The following is a 17,670-nucleotide window of genomic DNA, read 5'->3' on the forward strand; positions in this document are numbered from 1 at the left end:
GAATAAGAAACAGGGATGAAAACCCAAGCGTTGTAACGGGGAGGAACCAAAATGACGCCGTTTAAGGCTTCACTGACGTGTCATACTAATGGCCAGGTCAGTATACGTTCACGCCGTTACTCAAACATTTGACGGAAGGACTAACGTTACCAATTTTAAATTTTTCGGGGACAAATTTTATTATCTTTTTCTTACGAAAACTGGTTTAATAATGGAGCTATCTTTGAAACCAATTTAGCTATTTACTCTTATTTTATTTATAAATAAAAAATCCAATTCTACATTGGGTAGATTTATCTGATTTATCCCTCGGTATTTTAGTGACTTATCCCTCGGTATTTTGTTTATTTATTTTTTTGGTAGTATTTTTAAGGTGGTCAAACTTTGGTCCATTTTTCTTGATAACACGAAACAACAAAAGGCTAGTTGTTGTGTTGGGGCACTCGAGCTTCCCAAGTGGGACCCACTCCTCCAAATTGAATTTGCAACTTCTCGCCACGCGTACCTGGCGCGTGGAAAGATGAACAATGTTGATGTCAGGTGGGCCCCACTAAATTATTAACGCCGTCGATCTGAGTGCATAGCGTGATCGTGCGGTGGATATTCGGAGTCAAAGACCTATCTTGATGGCTCTCTTTGACCAACACATGCCACTTTTTTCTCCTTTTTCAATTATTATTAGAAAACGAAATAATAAAATATTTCATAACTTTGACTGGGCTGTCACCTCAGTCGAGATGAACTTCGTTGAAAGTCGTGGAGTTTGGTGGAATTACCAAAATGGTCACCAGACCCACCAACATTTCCATTTTATTTGCTACCTTTATTTTTAAAATATTTTTTGTACCTGAAAATGAAATGTCCAAGATGTCCCCAAATTGTCTATTTAACATCCAAAACAATTTTATAAACTTATGCCTTCTGAAGTTGAATACAAGTATATAACAAAATATATTACGTTCCCTCCTAGCAATTGCATGCTTAGTCCATTTTCACTTAGGATTGGGATAAGTGGATTGGGATTTTTAGTAGGGCTTTAATTTTGTTACTGGAAAGATAAGCTTCTACTTTTAACTATTATTACTACATGTATTTGGTTTTACTTTTGTAGAATTAATTTCACTTAAGAATTGATTATGCCATAAAATTAGTTAGAATTAAAGGATAAGTTGGACAAAATAATATTTTAAGTAAATCTGTTTTTGGTAATTATATTCAAAAATCATTTTGAGTATTACTATCCAAATATTATTAATTTTTGTCACAATGAATTTAAAAATAAACTTTAATTAAATTATATCTTAAAAACACATATTAAGGGTATAATTATAAAAAATTTTAAGTTTTTAGTACATTTAATACGTTATAAATTATTTTATCTTTTAAAAAATTTTGGTCAAATCTTTTTTTAATATTCTTAAAATATAAATTACTAAACTTCAAAATTAATTTATACATAATCAATTATGAATATAATCAAATTTTGCAAAAATTAACCTACATACACAAATATAATATAATTGATAATTGATGTTGAACTCATAGTTAGTTATGAAACTTTAGTTAGCTAAAGAAAAAACATCATCTAAATATATATAATTGATAAAGTGATCGTTTTATAAGCAAAAAATTAATTTAAGAATGTGAAATATTGTAATCCTTTGTCATGACCTAAATAGAGAAACCTAGTAGTTTCTACCTACAAGATTAGTATAAATTTAAAAAATTTAAAAAGTTTGTGAAAACTTTATACCATATATTACATATTTTTGTTATGAAAAGTTATAATTGGACTTCCAAAGTTTGCTCATGATAAAAATGGATATTTATTCGATTGTTGATAATCTTTTTTAAATTATTTTATCTATTTTTTTTATAGAGCTCCATAATTAGATAAATAAGAGACAGGATATAATAAAGTAGGATTTAAATTTAACTTTAAATTTATCTGCAGATTATAATTTTTATATAAACTCAATTTTATTTTATTCATGGATTAAAAATATCCTGATTATAATTCTATTCATTTTTAATCTAATAGGTATTTGATCTTATTTAAAAATTATCAAAATAAAATTGATTTTTATATTAAAAAATATATTAAATTATCAATTAATAATATTTTTAATAATTAAAAATCTTTTATATTTAATAAAAAATTTTTAATTTAATATTTACTTAAAATATATATTTATATAAATATATAACATATATATAAATAGTGCAAATTAATCGAATAAAATTGAAACTCAATCTACATCATATTTTATTCGTTACATCTATCCGACTAAATTAAATTGGATTAGATACTGGGTTCATTCAATTGTTGATAATCTTTTCTAAAATATTTCGCCTATCCTTTTTATAGAGCTCCATAATGGTCATTCCGATGTGGATAAGACCAAAAAATGAGATCCAAATGAACCTAAGAAAAACGCAAGAAGAAGGGCAAAATTGAGAATGCAAATATGGGAAAAGCACATCTTGTGCTTGTGTGTGTTGATTGTAATGATGATGATAATATTACTTTAATAATCACTTCAAATTAAATAAATGAGGTCCCTCTGGGTTAGGTTTGACCACTGCTCATTGGAGCTCATTATTCTATGTCATATAAAAAAATATTTTTTAATAAAAATTTAGAACATAGTTAATTTTTTATTAAGATTTCCGAATAATAAATTTAAGCTTTAGTACATTAGATTTATTTTAAGGCAAGACGGTAAAATCAAGAGTTATTTGGATGTTTGAACAAGGAAAAAAAAAAGAAGAGTCAAATACAATTTTAAAATTAGATGAAATAAAAAATATGACTAAATTATATTTTAACCGTTAAAATTAGATTAAATATATTAAAATTTAGGATTTTTTTAATAAAAACATGACATCTTATCTTATAAGTTATAAATACATAACTAATAATAATATACTAAGTTATTTTTTTCAAAAACTCTTTCTCTTTTTATCTCTCTCTAATAAATTCTAAATAATATTCCCCTACTCTCTTTCTCTCTCTTCCTTGAATACTTTCTTCTCTCTCTTGTCTCACTTTCTCTCTCTAAAATCTTCACACTTCCCAGCCAGCTTTTCCAATCTGCTTTCTTTGACTCGATAAGGGGGTTTTCTTCTCCGTAGAATCAAAACCACAAAAGTTCCCATTTTTACCCCCATTTTCCCCCTTCTTCACTCCGACTTGCATCTTGCATGAGCTCCAATCTCGCATATCGGTTAGTTCAATTTCCCTTACATGCTTTTAGATTCGTATAATTTTAACCATCTTTATGTATATATATATTTTAAAAGAAATGGATTTGTTTGTGAATTTGTGAGTTGTTTTCTTGGCTTATTTGTAACTATTTGTGTTTCAGTTCCGTGTTCCGTTTTTCTAACATCATTTGCCTTTTTTTTGGTGGGGAGTTTTGTGTGTGAAATTTCTGGTGAGGATGTAGTTATTTTAATCTGGGAAATTTATGTATTTCATTTTTGAAAAAATTATAAATTTATTTTACTTTGATGTTGTGAAAGGAAACGGAGTAACTTGTTTTTGTGTTGGATTTATTTGATGTTTTGGATCTGAGCTGTTCTTGTGGAGCTAGTGAGTTTCAGCAAATTAGGTAGTTAGGTTCATTTGCCCAAAAATGTCTTTTGCTTTTTCACATCCAAATACTTGAAATTTTATTTTATGGTTTTATTTTATTTTATTTTTGTTGTGGAAATAGGCTAGGGAATGGGATAAAACAAGCTGGCACTGAGGTTTATTAGAATATTACTTGCTCAATTATTGTTATGCATGACTCCATGTATGGATTTGATTACTCTTTGTTGGTCCTCAAAATTTTGGAAAGTTATTATTTTTTTTTTCAATTAGTAATTTATGTTATGAAATTCTCTTTCCTTGATTCAACATTAAAAAGGATTAGATACTGACTAATATATATATATATATTAGTAATTTAGGAGGAATATATGTTGATCGGAAAATGTTTTATGCTTAGTCCCTTTTAATTTGAGAGAATCAAAATTAGGTGCCAAACTATGCCTTTGCATAATGCATGCCAGCATCATTTGTTGTGGGTTGTGGAACAATGGTGTTTATGATGGTAACACTATTTCATTGATTAATCCATGCACCAAACTCTATCCAGTTAAACTAGATTTGGTTCTTGTGATTGTCAAACAATATGCTGTTGAACCACATTAAATTAGTTTTTGGTTGTATTTTATTTATTTGCTTTTTTATTTTGCTTTTTGCAGACATAAGCAAAGTAGTTCTATAGAACAACCTAGTACCTGTACAAAGGATGGGGTGTTTTACTGTTTTGAAAAGCAAGAAGAAAAAGCATGACCAAATTGCATATGTAAAACGAGTAAGCCACAGTGAGCATGTACCTACAATATTGCCTGAACCTCATACTCGCACGCTCCAATCTGCACCTCCTAGTTTTAGGACAAGAGTTAAACCCATTCAACCTAGTAAAATGACTTACAATAGAACAAGAGCATTATCTGCTCCATCAACTCTTGACGCAGCGGAACAAGATGCTTTGGCTTCGGTTGAGTATGAGGAACAAGAAGAGTTGAGACACCGAGGAGGAGGATCAATGAAGGAGCAGCATTTGTCTAGCCCACAACCTTTACCGCTTCCATCTCCTAAGGGTGGCAGTTCATTGAACGCAATGGGCAGCTTTAAGTCAGTGACAGCTAATGTTCCTCCAAATTCTTCTGGACCTTTGCCGCTTCCACCTACAGGGTCACTTCGAAACTTTCAGTATGAGGAAATTGCAGCTGCTTGCCTCAATTTCTCCTTGGATCGATGCATGTCGGAATGCCTTTCTTCCACCATATATAAAGCTTCCTTTGGCGATGATTCTTCTTCAAGCTCAAAGAAGTTTGAAGCCACTGTCACGCGTCTACACCCATCAAATCAGGTAATTATTATTTATTTAAATTGTATCACTTATGTTTCATTTGTTGTTTATCCTATGCATAGTGATTGTTGAATGAATGTCATGATAATCAACACTATGGAGAAAAAATGCGTTACGTATTATCTGAGAATGGCCATATTTTTCCATATATGAATTGTATTGTGTTAGGCTCATATTCTTCAAAGTTTAGCTGACCCATCCAACTTGTTTTTGAGCAATGTTGGCCTCATTCATCGTCCTGGCCTCTGTTGATCATGCATTTGAAATTTTGAATAGAAACCCTTGTTAATTGCTGAATACCTTGCTAGTTGAAAACATAATTGTCAGTTCGTGTTAGTTTATATTGTGAGATTTTTTATTAATTCCCGTTATTACCACAAAAAGAACGTGTTTCTTTCGTGATCTTAATGTGTGTTTCTCCTTTCAGGGCTTAAAGGAATTCATAAGTGAGGTCAATACTATAGCATCTTTGCAGCATCCAAACCTCTGTAAATTGCTAGGGTTTCATGCGCGTGAAGGTAAGGAACAAAGAATGTTGGTTTATGAGAGGCTATACCATGGAAGCTTGGACCGCCTGTTGTACGTGAGATCTGATGGCCCGTCTCTTGATTGGAACACAAGAATGAAAATCGCTATATGTGCTGCACAAGGTCTTACTTTCTTGCATGAAGAAGGGCCTTTTCAGGTAATTGCCGAATTGAATACATTAAACTGAAGAAACCTGTGTGGTCTTGTCTGCCTCTTGTATCTGCATGTGCATTTTAGATATCGTGACGTGAGTACCATAGTGCCTGAGTAATTTTTCTTTCTGAAATGAATTATTTCTAGGATGAATTGTGATTGATATTTTCTTTCCAACGGCATTTTAGTGTATTACTGTTCTCAGTTAAATGGCAAATTGATATGGTTGCTGATATGCCGATTTATATATCTGCAGGCAATGTATAATGAATTCTCAACAGCTAACATACAGATAGACAAAGATTTCAGTGCCAAGCTTTCAGGGTACGGTTGCGTTGGACAACTTCCTGAGGAAGAGATATCGAGCAGTTCATCCGTAAGTTCTTTGACTTAAACGTTGCTCTGATTCAGTCGGTCTGGATGAAATATTCCCTTAAATTTTGTTCCTGTATATTGTATTAATGAATTTAGTTATTTTACAGGCTGTTGGCAACCTATCAATGGAGACACTGGAAAAAGGAATGCTCACACCAAAAAGCAACGTATGGAGTTTTGGAATTTTTCTTCTAGAGCTTCTTACTGGAAGAAAGAATCTGGATAGTCGTCACCCCAAGGAAGAGAGAAATTTGGTCAAGTGGAGCCGTCCCTTCCTAGCCGACGATTATCGACTCTCATTGATTATGGATCCTCAACTCAAGGGTCGCTTTCCCTCCAAAGCAGCGAGAACTGTAGCTGACATTGCCCAAAGATGCCTTCAGAAGGAGCCGTCTGAGAGACCAACCATGAGGACTGTTGTCAAGCACCTAAAAATGATACAGGATTTAAAGTATTCTTGCCGTTTCCCGCTTCAAGAACCAGCCACAATCTCCGGAAAACATATGTCGAGATCCCCAAGTCTTAACGGCATCATCAGCCCTGCTCCTAGGCTGAGTTACTCGCCGTCTCCCCCACCAGCAGTGGCCCCGCCATCTGTTTCACCTCCAAGATGGTCCGGAGTCCCGTTCCTTCCTCCGCGTGCGTGTTCCTCTACCCTCTCCCTGGAGGAGCTCGATAGGCAGGAGAGCCGCAAGTCATCGTCCTCGGCCTCTAGGAGGGCTAGTGTGGAAGGTTTTTGAATGTCTATAACTGTTCCATTTTTTATTTATTATTTTTTTTGGTGTGTTCAACACAAATTTATAGCAGATAAAAAAGATGTGGTTCTTCCACCCTTTTTTCTTTTTTCCTTTCTGGATCCCTCAGTCGTGATGTTGAGAGGATGCTACTTTGTAGATATAGTGCAAAGTTTTAAGTTTATATTGTCTTGTTAGCATTCTGCCCTTTTTCCATTCTCCATAAGACTAAAATAACGACGGGATAGAGTAATTTCTAACATCTAGTTTGTGAATTAGCAGCATATTCTTAAATTCTTAACAACGTTGAAATTGAAAAACAAAAAGTAGCTCTAAGATAATATAGCTCATATTAACATTTTATTAAAATTATGCTCTTCTATAAAAGGCATTATTAAAGTTTAAACCCTAAACTTGTTAGAAAAAGAAACCACTACTCTTCATGAATAAATAAGTGGTTTTATGAGCATGGCATGCCGATGATGCATGTCAAAGAAAGAAGGAGGCGATCTGGGAGGTAGAGCACATCAGGCATCATAAGTTGAAGAAGGAAGGAGTTGGAATCTTAATTGGGAGTAAGAATGAAAGCTTTTGAACCAAGGACTGAGGGTAAAACAGCGGGGAGGAGGCAGCCAAGGAAGCGAATTGGCAGTTAGGACAAACATTTGAGCAAAACCTTACTCGAAATGAGTAGATCATTGCTGCCTTCGGGAGTGGTTCTTGGCGGGAGATCAGCGGCTTCCGTCGATATGCTTCCAACAAAGTTGTGAGAGAAGACTGTATTCCTTAGGTTATGTGTTGGTGAGTAAATCTCCATAGTGGTCCCTGTGATTCAGGGCATTATCCAATGTGTTATTCGAGATCTCAATTTTACTATTGTAGTCCCTAGATAGAGTTCCGTGCACCATAGTGGTCTCTGAGCATCTTTCTGTTGATGACACAGTTGTCACAGTACTAACGTGGCATCACTTTGCCACGTTGGAGTGTGCAATGACTAGCTTAGCTAGCGAAATTGCAATTTGGACCTAATTTCGTCAATTCCTCTCTATTTAACTTTTAACGTTTCCAAATCTTCTGAATGTTACCTTCTTCTTCCTCCTTTTCTTCTCGTTCTTCTTCTTCTTCATCTTCATATTAATGATGGGTGGTGAGAACACTACAGCTGGAAGCTTTATCCGCTCACCATCAAGTGGGTACTGGACGAGAACGCATAATAGGAGCAGAAACTCGCGGGTGCTGAAATGGTGTTGGTTGTGGTTGCTATCTAGTTCTTAGGGGGTCTAGCACAAATTCAAATCCAAACAAATCATTCTTTAGTTGCTCCATTATAACGTGAGTTAACATGTTAGTATTGTGCTGTTGTGAATGTTCTTCTTTATGGCTTGATCATAATTTAATTTTTTGTTGATTTCAGACAAATAGAAAGAGATAATGTGAGCAGATTTTGGACAAGATGAACCTGCTGGAAAGTCAGAGTCTGTTAGTGACAATCAAGAAGTGAAGATGAATTTTAATTGGAGACTTGTGAGGTTGGAGGATGATGTGAATAGTCAAAAATTGATACTCTATTTTTTTAGTTATGCTTAGGGGTGTTCGCGGTGCGGTTTGGTTCGGTTATTTAAGGAAAAGCCATCCGATCCGATCGTTTATTAAAACTGCGGTTCGGTTTGGTTCGATTTTTTGCCAAGACCATCCAAACCAAACCAAACCAATTAAAATCGGCTTGGTTTGGTTCGATTTGTTCGGTTTTTTAAATTCAGACAAAAACATATATTGATTGTTCAGACCAATATGAGCACATAGCTCATCATAAATTCATAATGATACAAAAATTAAAAAAAAGGAAGAATCATATAAAACATATAAAAAAAGATAAGAGTGGATACAACTTCTATAAAACAAGGAACAATCATAACATAATATTTATAAAAAAACTAGATTAGTGAAAAAAATGATTCAATCAATCAATTTGTTGGTGATCTTATATTTGCAGATTTGTTTAGATGAGCAATACATGTCCACCACTCTACCAGTTCCACCTTCACTTTCACCAATATTATCCCTCATACTATGGCCAAACTGCAAAAATATTAAGATACAACATTAAATATCAACACAACCGTGAATCAAAACCAAAAATAGAATAACAATAAATCATTGAACTAGTTTAAACTTCTCTGGAGAACATTTACAGTTATGGATATCCTAACAGTGAAATTTATAAATAATGTAGCAACTCAAACAGATTTTTTTAATTATGTTCTGCAATGTAGAAGCTTCTATGTAAAGAGAGTGAAATATGATATAGCTTTAAAACTATAAGAAATGGGATTCAGAGAAGTATAGCAGTGTGCATAAATTAACTAACCTCAGAAATGGAGTGGCTTTGTTGATGGATTTTATATCTGCTACTATGCAATGCTGGTAGACCCTTTGTAAAAACAAAACTTCTGACCTGCATCTCACAATTAAAGCATTAGTAAAGTAGATTTCTCCAATTACTCTGTTTCTCCAATTTAAATCACAATCATTTCCCCTTACTTCACAATTTAAAAAGAAGCATTAAACAAATTCATTGGTTTAACCCGCCACTTACCCTGACTCCTATAGCAAGAACCACTATTCATGATTTGCTTCGTATCAATTTCAAACTAGTGAACAAATATGAACCTACAATAAACCATAACAGTTAACAGTAGCAGTAGAAATAATAATGATTAATTAACAAATTAAAATTAATAATTAACAAATTAAAAAAAAGATAATAGTAGCAGCAGCCAGCAAAAATTAGAAGAAGAGAGAACAGTAAATCAAGAAGTAAAAAATCAATAGAACACAGAAAATCAGCAATAAAAGTTTAAATCATTAAGCAGCAGCCAGCAATAAACAAGCAATAAATTGAACAAAACCAGATAATCTTAACAATAAATCAATCACAGAAACAAGCAGCTGAAGTTTAGATCATTAAGCAGCAATAAATAAGCAATAAACTCAACAAAACCAGATAATCTGAACAATAAATCAAGCACAAAACCAGCAATAAACAAGCACTTTTACCAGCAATAAACAAGCACAGAACCAGCAATAAATCAAGCACAGAACCAGCAATAAACAAGCACAGAACCAGCAATAAACAAGCACTTTTACCAGCAATAAACAAGCACAGAACCAGCAATAAATCAAGCATAGAACCAGCAATAAATCAAGCACAGAACCAATAATAAACAAGCAGCTGAAGTTTAAATCATTAAGTTATAATCCTAGGCCTAAACTGAACAACAAATCAGCAAAGTTATAACCCTAGGCCTAAACTGAACAACAAATCAGCAAAGTTTACCTGAATAGATGGCTCAGGCTCCATATGCACTTGAATCGGACAATCGGTGGCTGGGTGGGTGGGCTCCAGACACGCTGTTGGGTGGACTGGAGGCGGCGAGGTCAGACGTGGCGAGGTCGGAGGTGGCTCCAGAAACGCTGCTGGGTGGACTGGAGGCGGCGAGGTCGGAGGTGGCGTGGTCAGAGGTGGCTCCAGAAACGCTGCTGGGTGGAGGCTGGGTCGTGCACCGGCGGTGGGGATTCTCCTCTGTGCGGCGGTGGGATTTGGAGGAACTGAGGAAGGCTTCGATCTGGGATTTGGAGAGGGAAGCTGTCGCGCATGGGTTTGGCCGTCTGGGGAAGGAGAAGGATCAAGGACGCGTTTGGGGGACAGGGGGAGGGGGTGTGGCCGTCTCACACTCTCACGTCTGGGTCTGGGTCTGGGCCCGGGGGTGGGGTAGGTAGTTTTGAATTTTTAGGGTTTTGGGAAGAAGCGGTTCGGTTCGGTTCGATTAGGATTTTGGTAGTGAAAACCGAAAACCGAACCAAACTGCAAAAAAACAGCAACACATCATTTTTCGGTTTTTTTAATTTTTGGTTAATTCGGTTTTCGGATTTTCGATTTTGTCCGTTGGTTTAGTTCGGTCCGGATCGATTTTAAACACCTCTAGTAATGCTTATGTTAGTAATGCTAGTTTTATTGGTGGTGTTGTATTGTAAATTATAAGTATCCTGAAACTAATGTAATTAATAAATGAAATATGAAAGAAAATCTAGATTTCATATTTTTCTGTTTGTTCTTGAATTAAGAATATGCTTCCTCATGAATTATGAACATTTACTCGATATACGAAAGCAAATATGATAATTGAAACAACTAGAAACCATGACAATAATATATTACTATCTAAAATAAATGAGTCAAACAACTATGATTAGTCCATCAAACAGGTACAAAGTAATCTCAATCAAATGGTTTCACAACAAAATATTAAAGGGGCTACACAAAATTTTTTTCAAAGTTTGGCAATTTTTTTCCAAAACAGAAAGGTCTATGCATAAATAAAAAGAAGTCTTTAATTCTTCTTTCTTTAGGACCTTAAATTTTGGAGTGGAGACAAACTTCATGAAGTTGGTAAGTCTGATTGTTGTTCCCGAGCTAATACTCTGCATCTCTTTATATATAATAGGAGAGCACATCGGGGTTATTTACTCGACAAGTGGAGCTACCAATGAACGACGAATGTTAAACTCCAATGTTTGACAAGTGGCAATTATAAAAAGAGAATTATTTATATTATCCAATAGATTATTACACATTACACATTGTACAGAAGGGATCTGAGTTCAATAGACTATTACACTTTACAATGTTATTGCACCCGAAGCTTTCTTCTTTTATTTGGCATTTTAAATTGTTTATTCTAATTTCTAACCCTCCCTTTAAATACTCTATCTCTCCATCTTCTTCAGCCATTTTTTGAAACAAGAAAGACTCTTTTAAATATTCTTTCTCTATTTTCAACCATCTCAAAAACAAAAAGGAGTAAACCCTCCCTCTAAATACTCTGTCTCGATTTTTTGTGAAAAATCATACACCGAAAATCAAGCATAATGGCCGAAACATTTGACTACTTGATCGATGTCAACCCAAGAAAACTGGCATGGAGTTTCAACATATATGTGGTGAGAATTTGGGAGGTTCCAAACAAATACAATGAAAAGAAAATTGGATCAATAGAGATGATTCTCCAGGACAGTAAAGTAGCTAATCCTTTTATATATAGCAGTTATTGTGCAAGTATTTGTTTTTTAATTTACTGATACTTATTTCTCCCTTCTCCGCTAATTTCAGGGCGATAGGATTCATGCATCCATACCCAAGTTTGTTGTTGCTAGGTGGAGAGGCAATATCTTTGAGTTTCAGATGTACGTTATGCGTAACTTCATAGTTGTGAGCAACAAAACTAAGCCAAGGATTACCAATAGCAACTGGATACTAATATTTTTCCAATGGACAACGGTCACACATGTAAACAACCCAAGCTACCCTCTTGAAGCATTCCGTTTCAGGTCTATTTCAGATTTGTTGAATGCTGAAAGATTGGACGATACATATCTTTTTGGTGAGTATTACTTACACTGTTTCAAAAGTTATTGTGTGAACTTTGTTCGAAGTCCATTTATTGAGATTGATAGTCATAAATTATTAATGGTTCTTGCTCTTTAGACATGATTGCTGAAGTAGTTGGAAAGGAAGATCCAAGGAATTTGGTTACCAGTACAGGCAAGGAAACCAAACGTATGGCTGTTGTGTTAGAAGACTTATAGTATGTGCTATTTTTGAAAATTGACTTTTCAAATATTTCCAGACTATAAAATACCATAAAGCATCCTTATGTTTTCAACAGAAACAACAGGATTGGGTGTACTTTGTTTGGGGAGATCGTGGATCAAATCTGATCACACCTTGAAGAAGGAAGTGTGGAACCCCTTATTGTTGTGCTGCTATTATTCAAAGCATCCTGGTGGAACGGCAAAACCACTGTTCAGAGTCACTTTTACATCTCCAAGATCCACATTGAGAGGGATTTGAAAGAGGTGGTTAGTTTTAGGAACAAGTTTATTTTTTTAAACTTTAACTAGTTTATATCCAACACATTTAAAGAGAGTCAAAAGTTTGAGAAGTTCAATATTTCATTGAATTGTGTAGGCTCCTGAGTGGTGCACCACTAAACTCAATTAGGATTAGTCATCTTTCATCTTAGGGAGCTTGGTCTGCGGCTGATGAACTGAAGTAGGGGTCTGTTGGAGTGAAGACCATCGAGGAGGCCCTAAATGATGCAGAGGTAAACTAATGGAAGCATTTACTAATTAATTTTTTTATAGGAATATATTTTAATGTTAGAAATTGATTGAAGTGCCTAATCGAGTTCTAAATAGGTAGCTGCATGTTAGATTGCTGTAACCATTATTTCTATCAATGCTGGGAAGAATGATTGGTTCTACAAAGCATTAGAAAGTGCAAAAAAAAATTGAAACTTCTACTATTGAAAGATATGAATCTAAGGGTTATGGACACACAGCAGGAACTGTCTCAATTAGGTGTGGCACTTAAACTAGATAATAAAACTTATCACTAGATGACAAATTTATTAAGTGGAGAGCTATAATATAAAGATTGTATTTCATCTTTAATTTTATTGTTAGCTGTATAAAAACAAATAGAGGGTACAACTTATGAATACAGGTTGAATGACAAGTACAAGGTTGAGGTGATTGTCTATGATGGTACTGATAGTATGACTTTGTTCCTTTGGGATAGGGAAGCAATTCCACTTTTCGAAAAGAAGGCAGATCAAATAAAGGAAGAGGAAGTAAGTGTACAATCCTAACCTCATAACTTTAAAATGTTGATGTATCCATGTAAAGTAATTTCTTTTTGTGAATTTGATCGCAGCCTATTAGTGAGGTGGAATACCCCACCCTTGATAACATGCTGGATAGAAAGTTTCTCTTTAAGATTAATATAAAGTCAGCCAACATCAATCAATATGACCAAGTTTATACTGTTAGCAAAGTTTGTGATGATGAGGACATCATAGAAAAGAACTTCCCAAAAGAATCAAATACTAATTCATCTATAAATCTCACTGTGAGTTAATAAAGTATTATTAATGTTTGTTATACATTGTGTTTTCTAAAAATAAATTGTTCACTAATTATATAATAATTCCCATATCTGTAGGAAATCGGATGCAATGATTCCCTCGAAATTGCAGAAAATGTGGCCGATATTAAGATTGATAGCGATAATTTGTGTGTTCTGGTATGGAGATAATTTTATCTGTAATTTTTCTTCAGACATAAATGCATTTAAGATTTAAGATATGTGTTATTTTATAGCTTAGCAACCAGTGATATGTAGGTTACGTCTTTAGTTTTTGTATAGATGTAGAACCAAAAGAAACTAACTACTGAATAGTACCATCATAGACAAAGTATATGAACTCCTTTACTTATTATAAATCAGTCAAAAGCATATTTAATCTCATTATAATTTAAATTTAAGCCTTATTATTGGCAACCTTTCATTATATTTATTGGCAACTTTTCTATTCGGCTAATTTGACAACCTCCAATAGAGAAAGATTAAAAAAAAGTCAATTTAAACCCTATTTGTTGGTTGTGAATTTTTTTCTTCCTTAATTTATGCATTTTTGAAAGAGTGAAGAAAAATAAGTATATTTAAATATGCATATTTTCTAAATAAATACTAAGAAAGATTAAGAATACTTAATATATGTTTCATTGTGAAGTTAATCCTAAATACTTTTTGATATCCATTACTTTTTGTGAAGGATGTTGTGGAATAGGCTGTTTTAAGTCTCAAGTACAAGACCTCTGCTAAAAGAGCTCTCAATAGTGTAAAGTCAAGCACAACAATCATTAATGAAAATGATGAAGGAGGGCAGTTCTCAACCAATAGGTTCAGCCATAGTCAAAAAATAATAATATAATATAGCATTGAGTTTTGAAATAGTGTGTTGTTATAAAATATGTATATTTAAATTTAGATGAGGTTGAGTATGCTTTTTTTTAATATTGTATATCTCTGTACCTCTATATTTATTTTCCTTCACTCTTTCAAAGATTGATAAATTTAGAAAGAAAAAAAATTCAAAACCAATAAAGAGGGTTTAAATTACTCTTTTTTTAATCCTTCTCTGTCTCCATGATCCTTTTTTTATGTATTTCCATTGTAACTCTAAATTAGAGGTTGTCATATCAACCGAATAGAAAAGCTATCAATAATTAGGCTTATATTTAAATCATTAGGAGGTTATGTATGCTTTTGACTGATTTATAAAATTCAAAAGGGAGATATTTCTTTAAAAAGGAGATAACAAGTGAGAGAATTCATATACTCTGTTTGTTCTTATTACATGGTTTTTGATATACTAAAAATTAAAATAGAATGAAGTAGAGTGTTGACGGGTTATGTTATGCAATTCCAAGATTTTAACTTCAAGTGACAATGTGAAAAACTCTTTTTTTTGTTATTTGCTATGGAATGCTTGACAATTCATTATTTATGGTAACCAAATGAATCAAATAAAGATAAATTCAGCAATGGTGAAGATTTAATGTTACTCAAAGGAGGATAAATCTTTTTTTTGCTATGACAGTCTATTAAAACAATATAATTATATAGGATGAAAAACAAAAAAGGTTGTCATCGATTTTGCTATATCACTGTTTAAAGACAATATCAGAGTAAAGTGTGAAGAATAACATAGCCTATTTCACACAACTAATTGTATTTTTTGTGAATAGTCCTGCAGCTGGATTTTGCTATAACAAGAGAATATAATGAAATAAAATGCAAAGCATAGTGTAAGCATTTGGATTTATGCTATAGTAGTATTTAAAAGCAATATCATCTATTTAAAGTGTAAATCAGAATAGAATCAGATTTGCAGAAGTAAAAACTTTTTTTGATGAATGTGTATAATAAACCCAAGATCAAATTGGACATATATTATTATGAGATGTTGTCAGATATCCTATGTAAAAGGGATTAATGGAAAATTTCTTTTGCATGTAACCAGGATATATACAGTTGAATTAGTGGGCTTTAGACATCAACCTAAGTTAGCATACAGTGTACAATTTTATTTCCAATAAAAAAAAAAGTTAATTGTATGGTTAATTATTAATTATTTCAATCTAAATTCGGTGGACAGATACCATATAATCAACTGTATGAAATCACATGCAACCATGTTAACTTTAATATATTTAATATAGAAAAACAATCATTCTCAAAACTGCTATAGTAAATTTCAAGTATCGTTGTCTTCACATCTAACTCTTTATACTTATTTATCAAGAAATAAAAAAAATAAACTCAATAATATGATTGCTATATATTTTAAATGCAAAAAGTTTCAATCTAATATCTAACCATGTATTATAATAAAAATATTAAACTAATCTTTCACGATTTCTTGAAAACTTCAATTTTTGGTTTGCCTAATTTTTCTCTCTATAACGCACCACATTTACAAGAAGCAACAATTTTTAACTTCTGTATTGCACTAACGAGCTTTTAGCTATTGACATTTAACATTTATTTTCCTTTACCAACTTTATCCTTTATACATATTATTGTATTATTTATAGAATTCTTATTATTTCTCTTTATATGAGCTCTTTTTTTCTATTATTTATATTTTTTATTATTTTTTTGTTTCACATTATATATTTTAAAAATTATAATTTTTATACATTATATTTATTATTTTTTATAATATAATTTATTGATCCTATTAGGTAAAATAAATTAAACAAAAAAATTAACCATAAATAATAATAATAGTAAAAAATTGTAGCGTACTAAAAAAGAGTATTAAGAGTACTAAAAATATACTATATAAAAATATCTAAGAAAAAAGTATAAAAAAATTAAACATGTATAAAAGAATACCATTGTAATTTAATATCATGTCAGTTTTAGTAATTATCTATCTAAAAGTGATTTTAACTAATATTATCTAAACAATATTTATTTTATCAAAATCAATTTTGATCTAGAGTTGCCAAACATAAATCATGTTGGCACAAACTTACTTCTATCCAAAATCAATTATATAAAATCACTTTAATTAGGAACAAATGTGTTTTGATGTTCCAAAATATTTCGAAGGATCGATTAATATTTTAAATTTCTAGAATAATATATTATCAATTATTATTGGAGCTAACAATGGGTCATAATTAAATTTGTTTGACTTGAGTTAATAACTTCCAACTGTAATAGTTTATATAAATTGGAACAGATATCTAATAGGAGAGTTGCAGGGAAAATTGAACTGCCCAAAACGTCTATATAAATTAGGGGTGGGTATGGTTTGGATTTTTGTAAATCCAAACTGGATCCATTTCAGAACCAGTTTTATGGTTCATAAAAACCAAACCAGAACTGGATTGAAGAGAGAAACCGATTTTAAATCAGTTTGAAAAAATAAAAACCGGTTTTATAATTTAAATCCGGTTTTACTTATAAACCGATTTTAAATCCAGTTTTACATATAAAACTGGTTTTAAATCAGGTTTTTTTTAAATCCATATCTAAAATCTGGTTTTTTTTAATTCAAATCTAAAATCTGGTTTTTTTTTTTATAAAATTCAGCTTTAAAACCAGATTTTTTAAAACCAGTTTCTTCAACCAAAAATCCAATTTTAAAACTAATTTTTAAAAATCCAATTTTCTAACCAGATATTTTAACAAAAAATCCACTTTTGAAACTAGTTTTTAGAAATTTAATTTTCAAACCATAATTTTTTTAAAAGTAAAATTAATACTAAAGTCATTTTAAAGTGTGTAGGTTCATTACAAGTTTACAACTAGAATTTGGTTCTATATAAATCTAATGACAATAACTAATCTATATAACATTTAATCATTCTCAAGACATCAAAAGAATACCACAAAAAAATCTATATATATGTGTAATTTAATTCATTATTAATATATATTTTATATCCTAATATTATATTCTATCTTGATGACTAATTTTAGTATATACTTAAAATAGTTATTTATGTAATATATTATATTAAATCAATGGCAT

At 32.2% G+C, this 17,670-nt stretch overlaps 1 protein-coding gene and 1 long non-coding RNA gene across 2 annotated transcripts; one reads left to right on the forward strand and one right to left on the reverse strand.

The window, feature by feature from the left end:
- The first annotated feature begins 2,999 nt into the window (after window positions 1-2,999).
- LOC107485286 (probable serine/threonine-protein kinase PBL1) lies at window positions 3,000-6,905 on the forward strand. The gene is made up of 5 exons (XM_016105798.3): window positions 3,000-3,227; window positions 4,255-4,928; window positions 5,356-5,613; window positions 5,866-5,985; window positions 6,092-6,905. Exons 2-5 carry the CDS (start codon window positions 4,302-4,304, stop codon window positions 6,722-6,724), a joined length of 1,638 nt encoding a protein of 545 aa, XP_015961284.1. The 5' UTR covers window positions 3,000-3,227; window positions 4,255-4,301; the 3' UTR covers window positions 6,725-6,905.
- A 1,645-nt stretch (window positions 6,906-8,550) lies between these two features.
- On the reverse strand, window positions 8,551-10,466 carry LOC110280158 (uncharacterized). The gene is made up of 4 exons (XR_002374361.2): window positions 10,056-10,466; window positions 9,315-9,388; window positions 9,087-9,173; window positions 8,551-8,797 (listed from the first exon to the last, which is right to left on the reverse strand). It is a non-coding gene; the product is annotated as an uncharacterized LOC110280158 (long non-coding RNA).
- Between the last annotated feature and the right edge of the window lie 7,204 nt (window positions 10,467-17,670).

The sequence above is a fragment of the Arachis duranensis genome, chromosome 4 (assembly GCF_000817695.3).
Source record: "Arachis duranensis cultivar V14167 chromosome 4, aradu.V14167.gnm2.J7QH, whole genome shotgun sequence".
Taxonomy (NCBI): Eukaryota; Viridiplantae; Streptophyta; class Magnoliopsida; order Fabales; family Fabaceae; genus Arachis; species Arachis duranensis.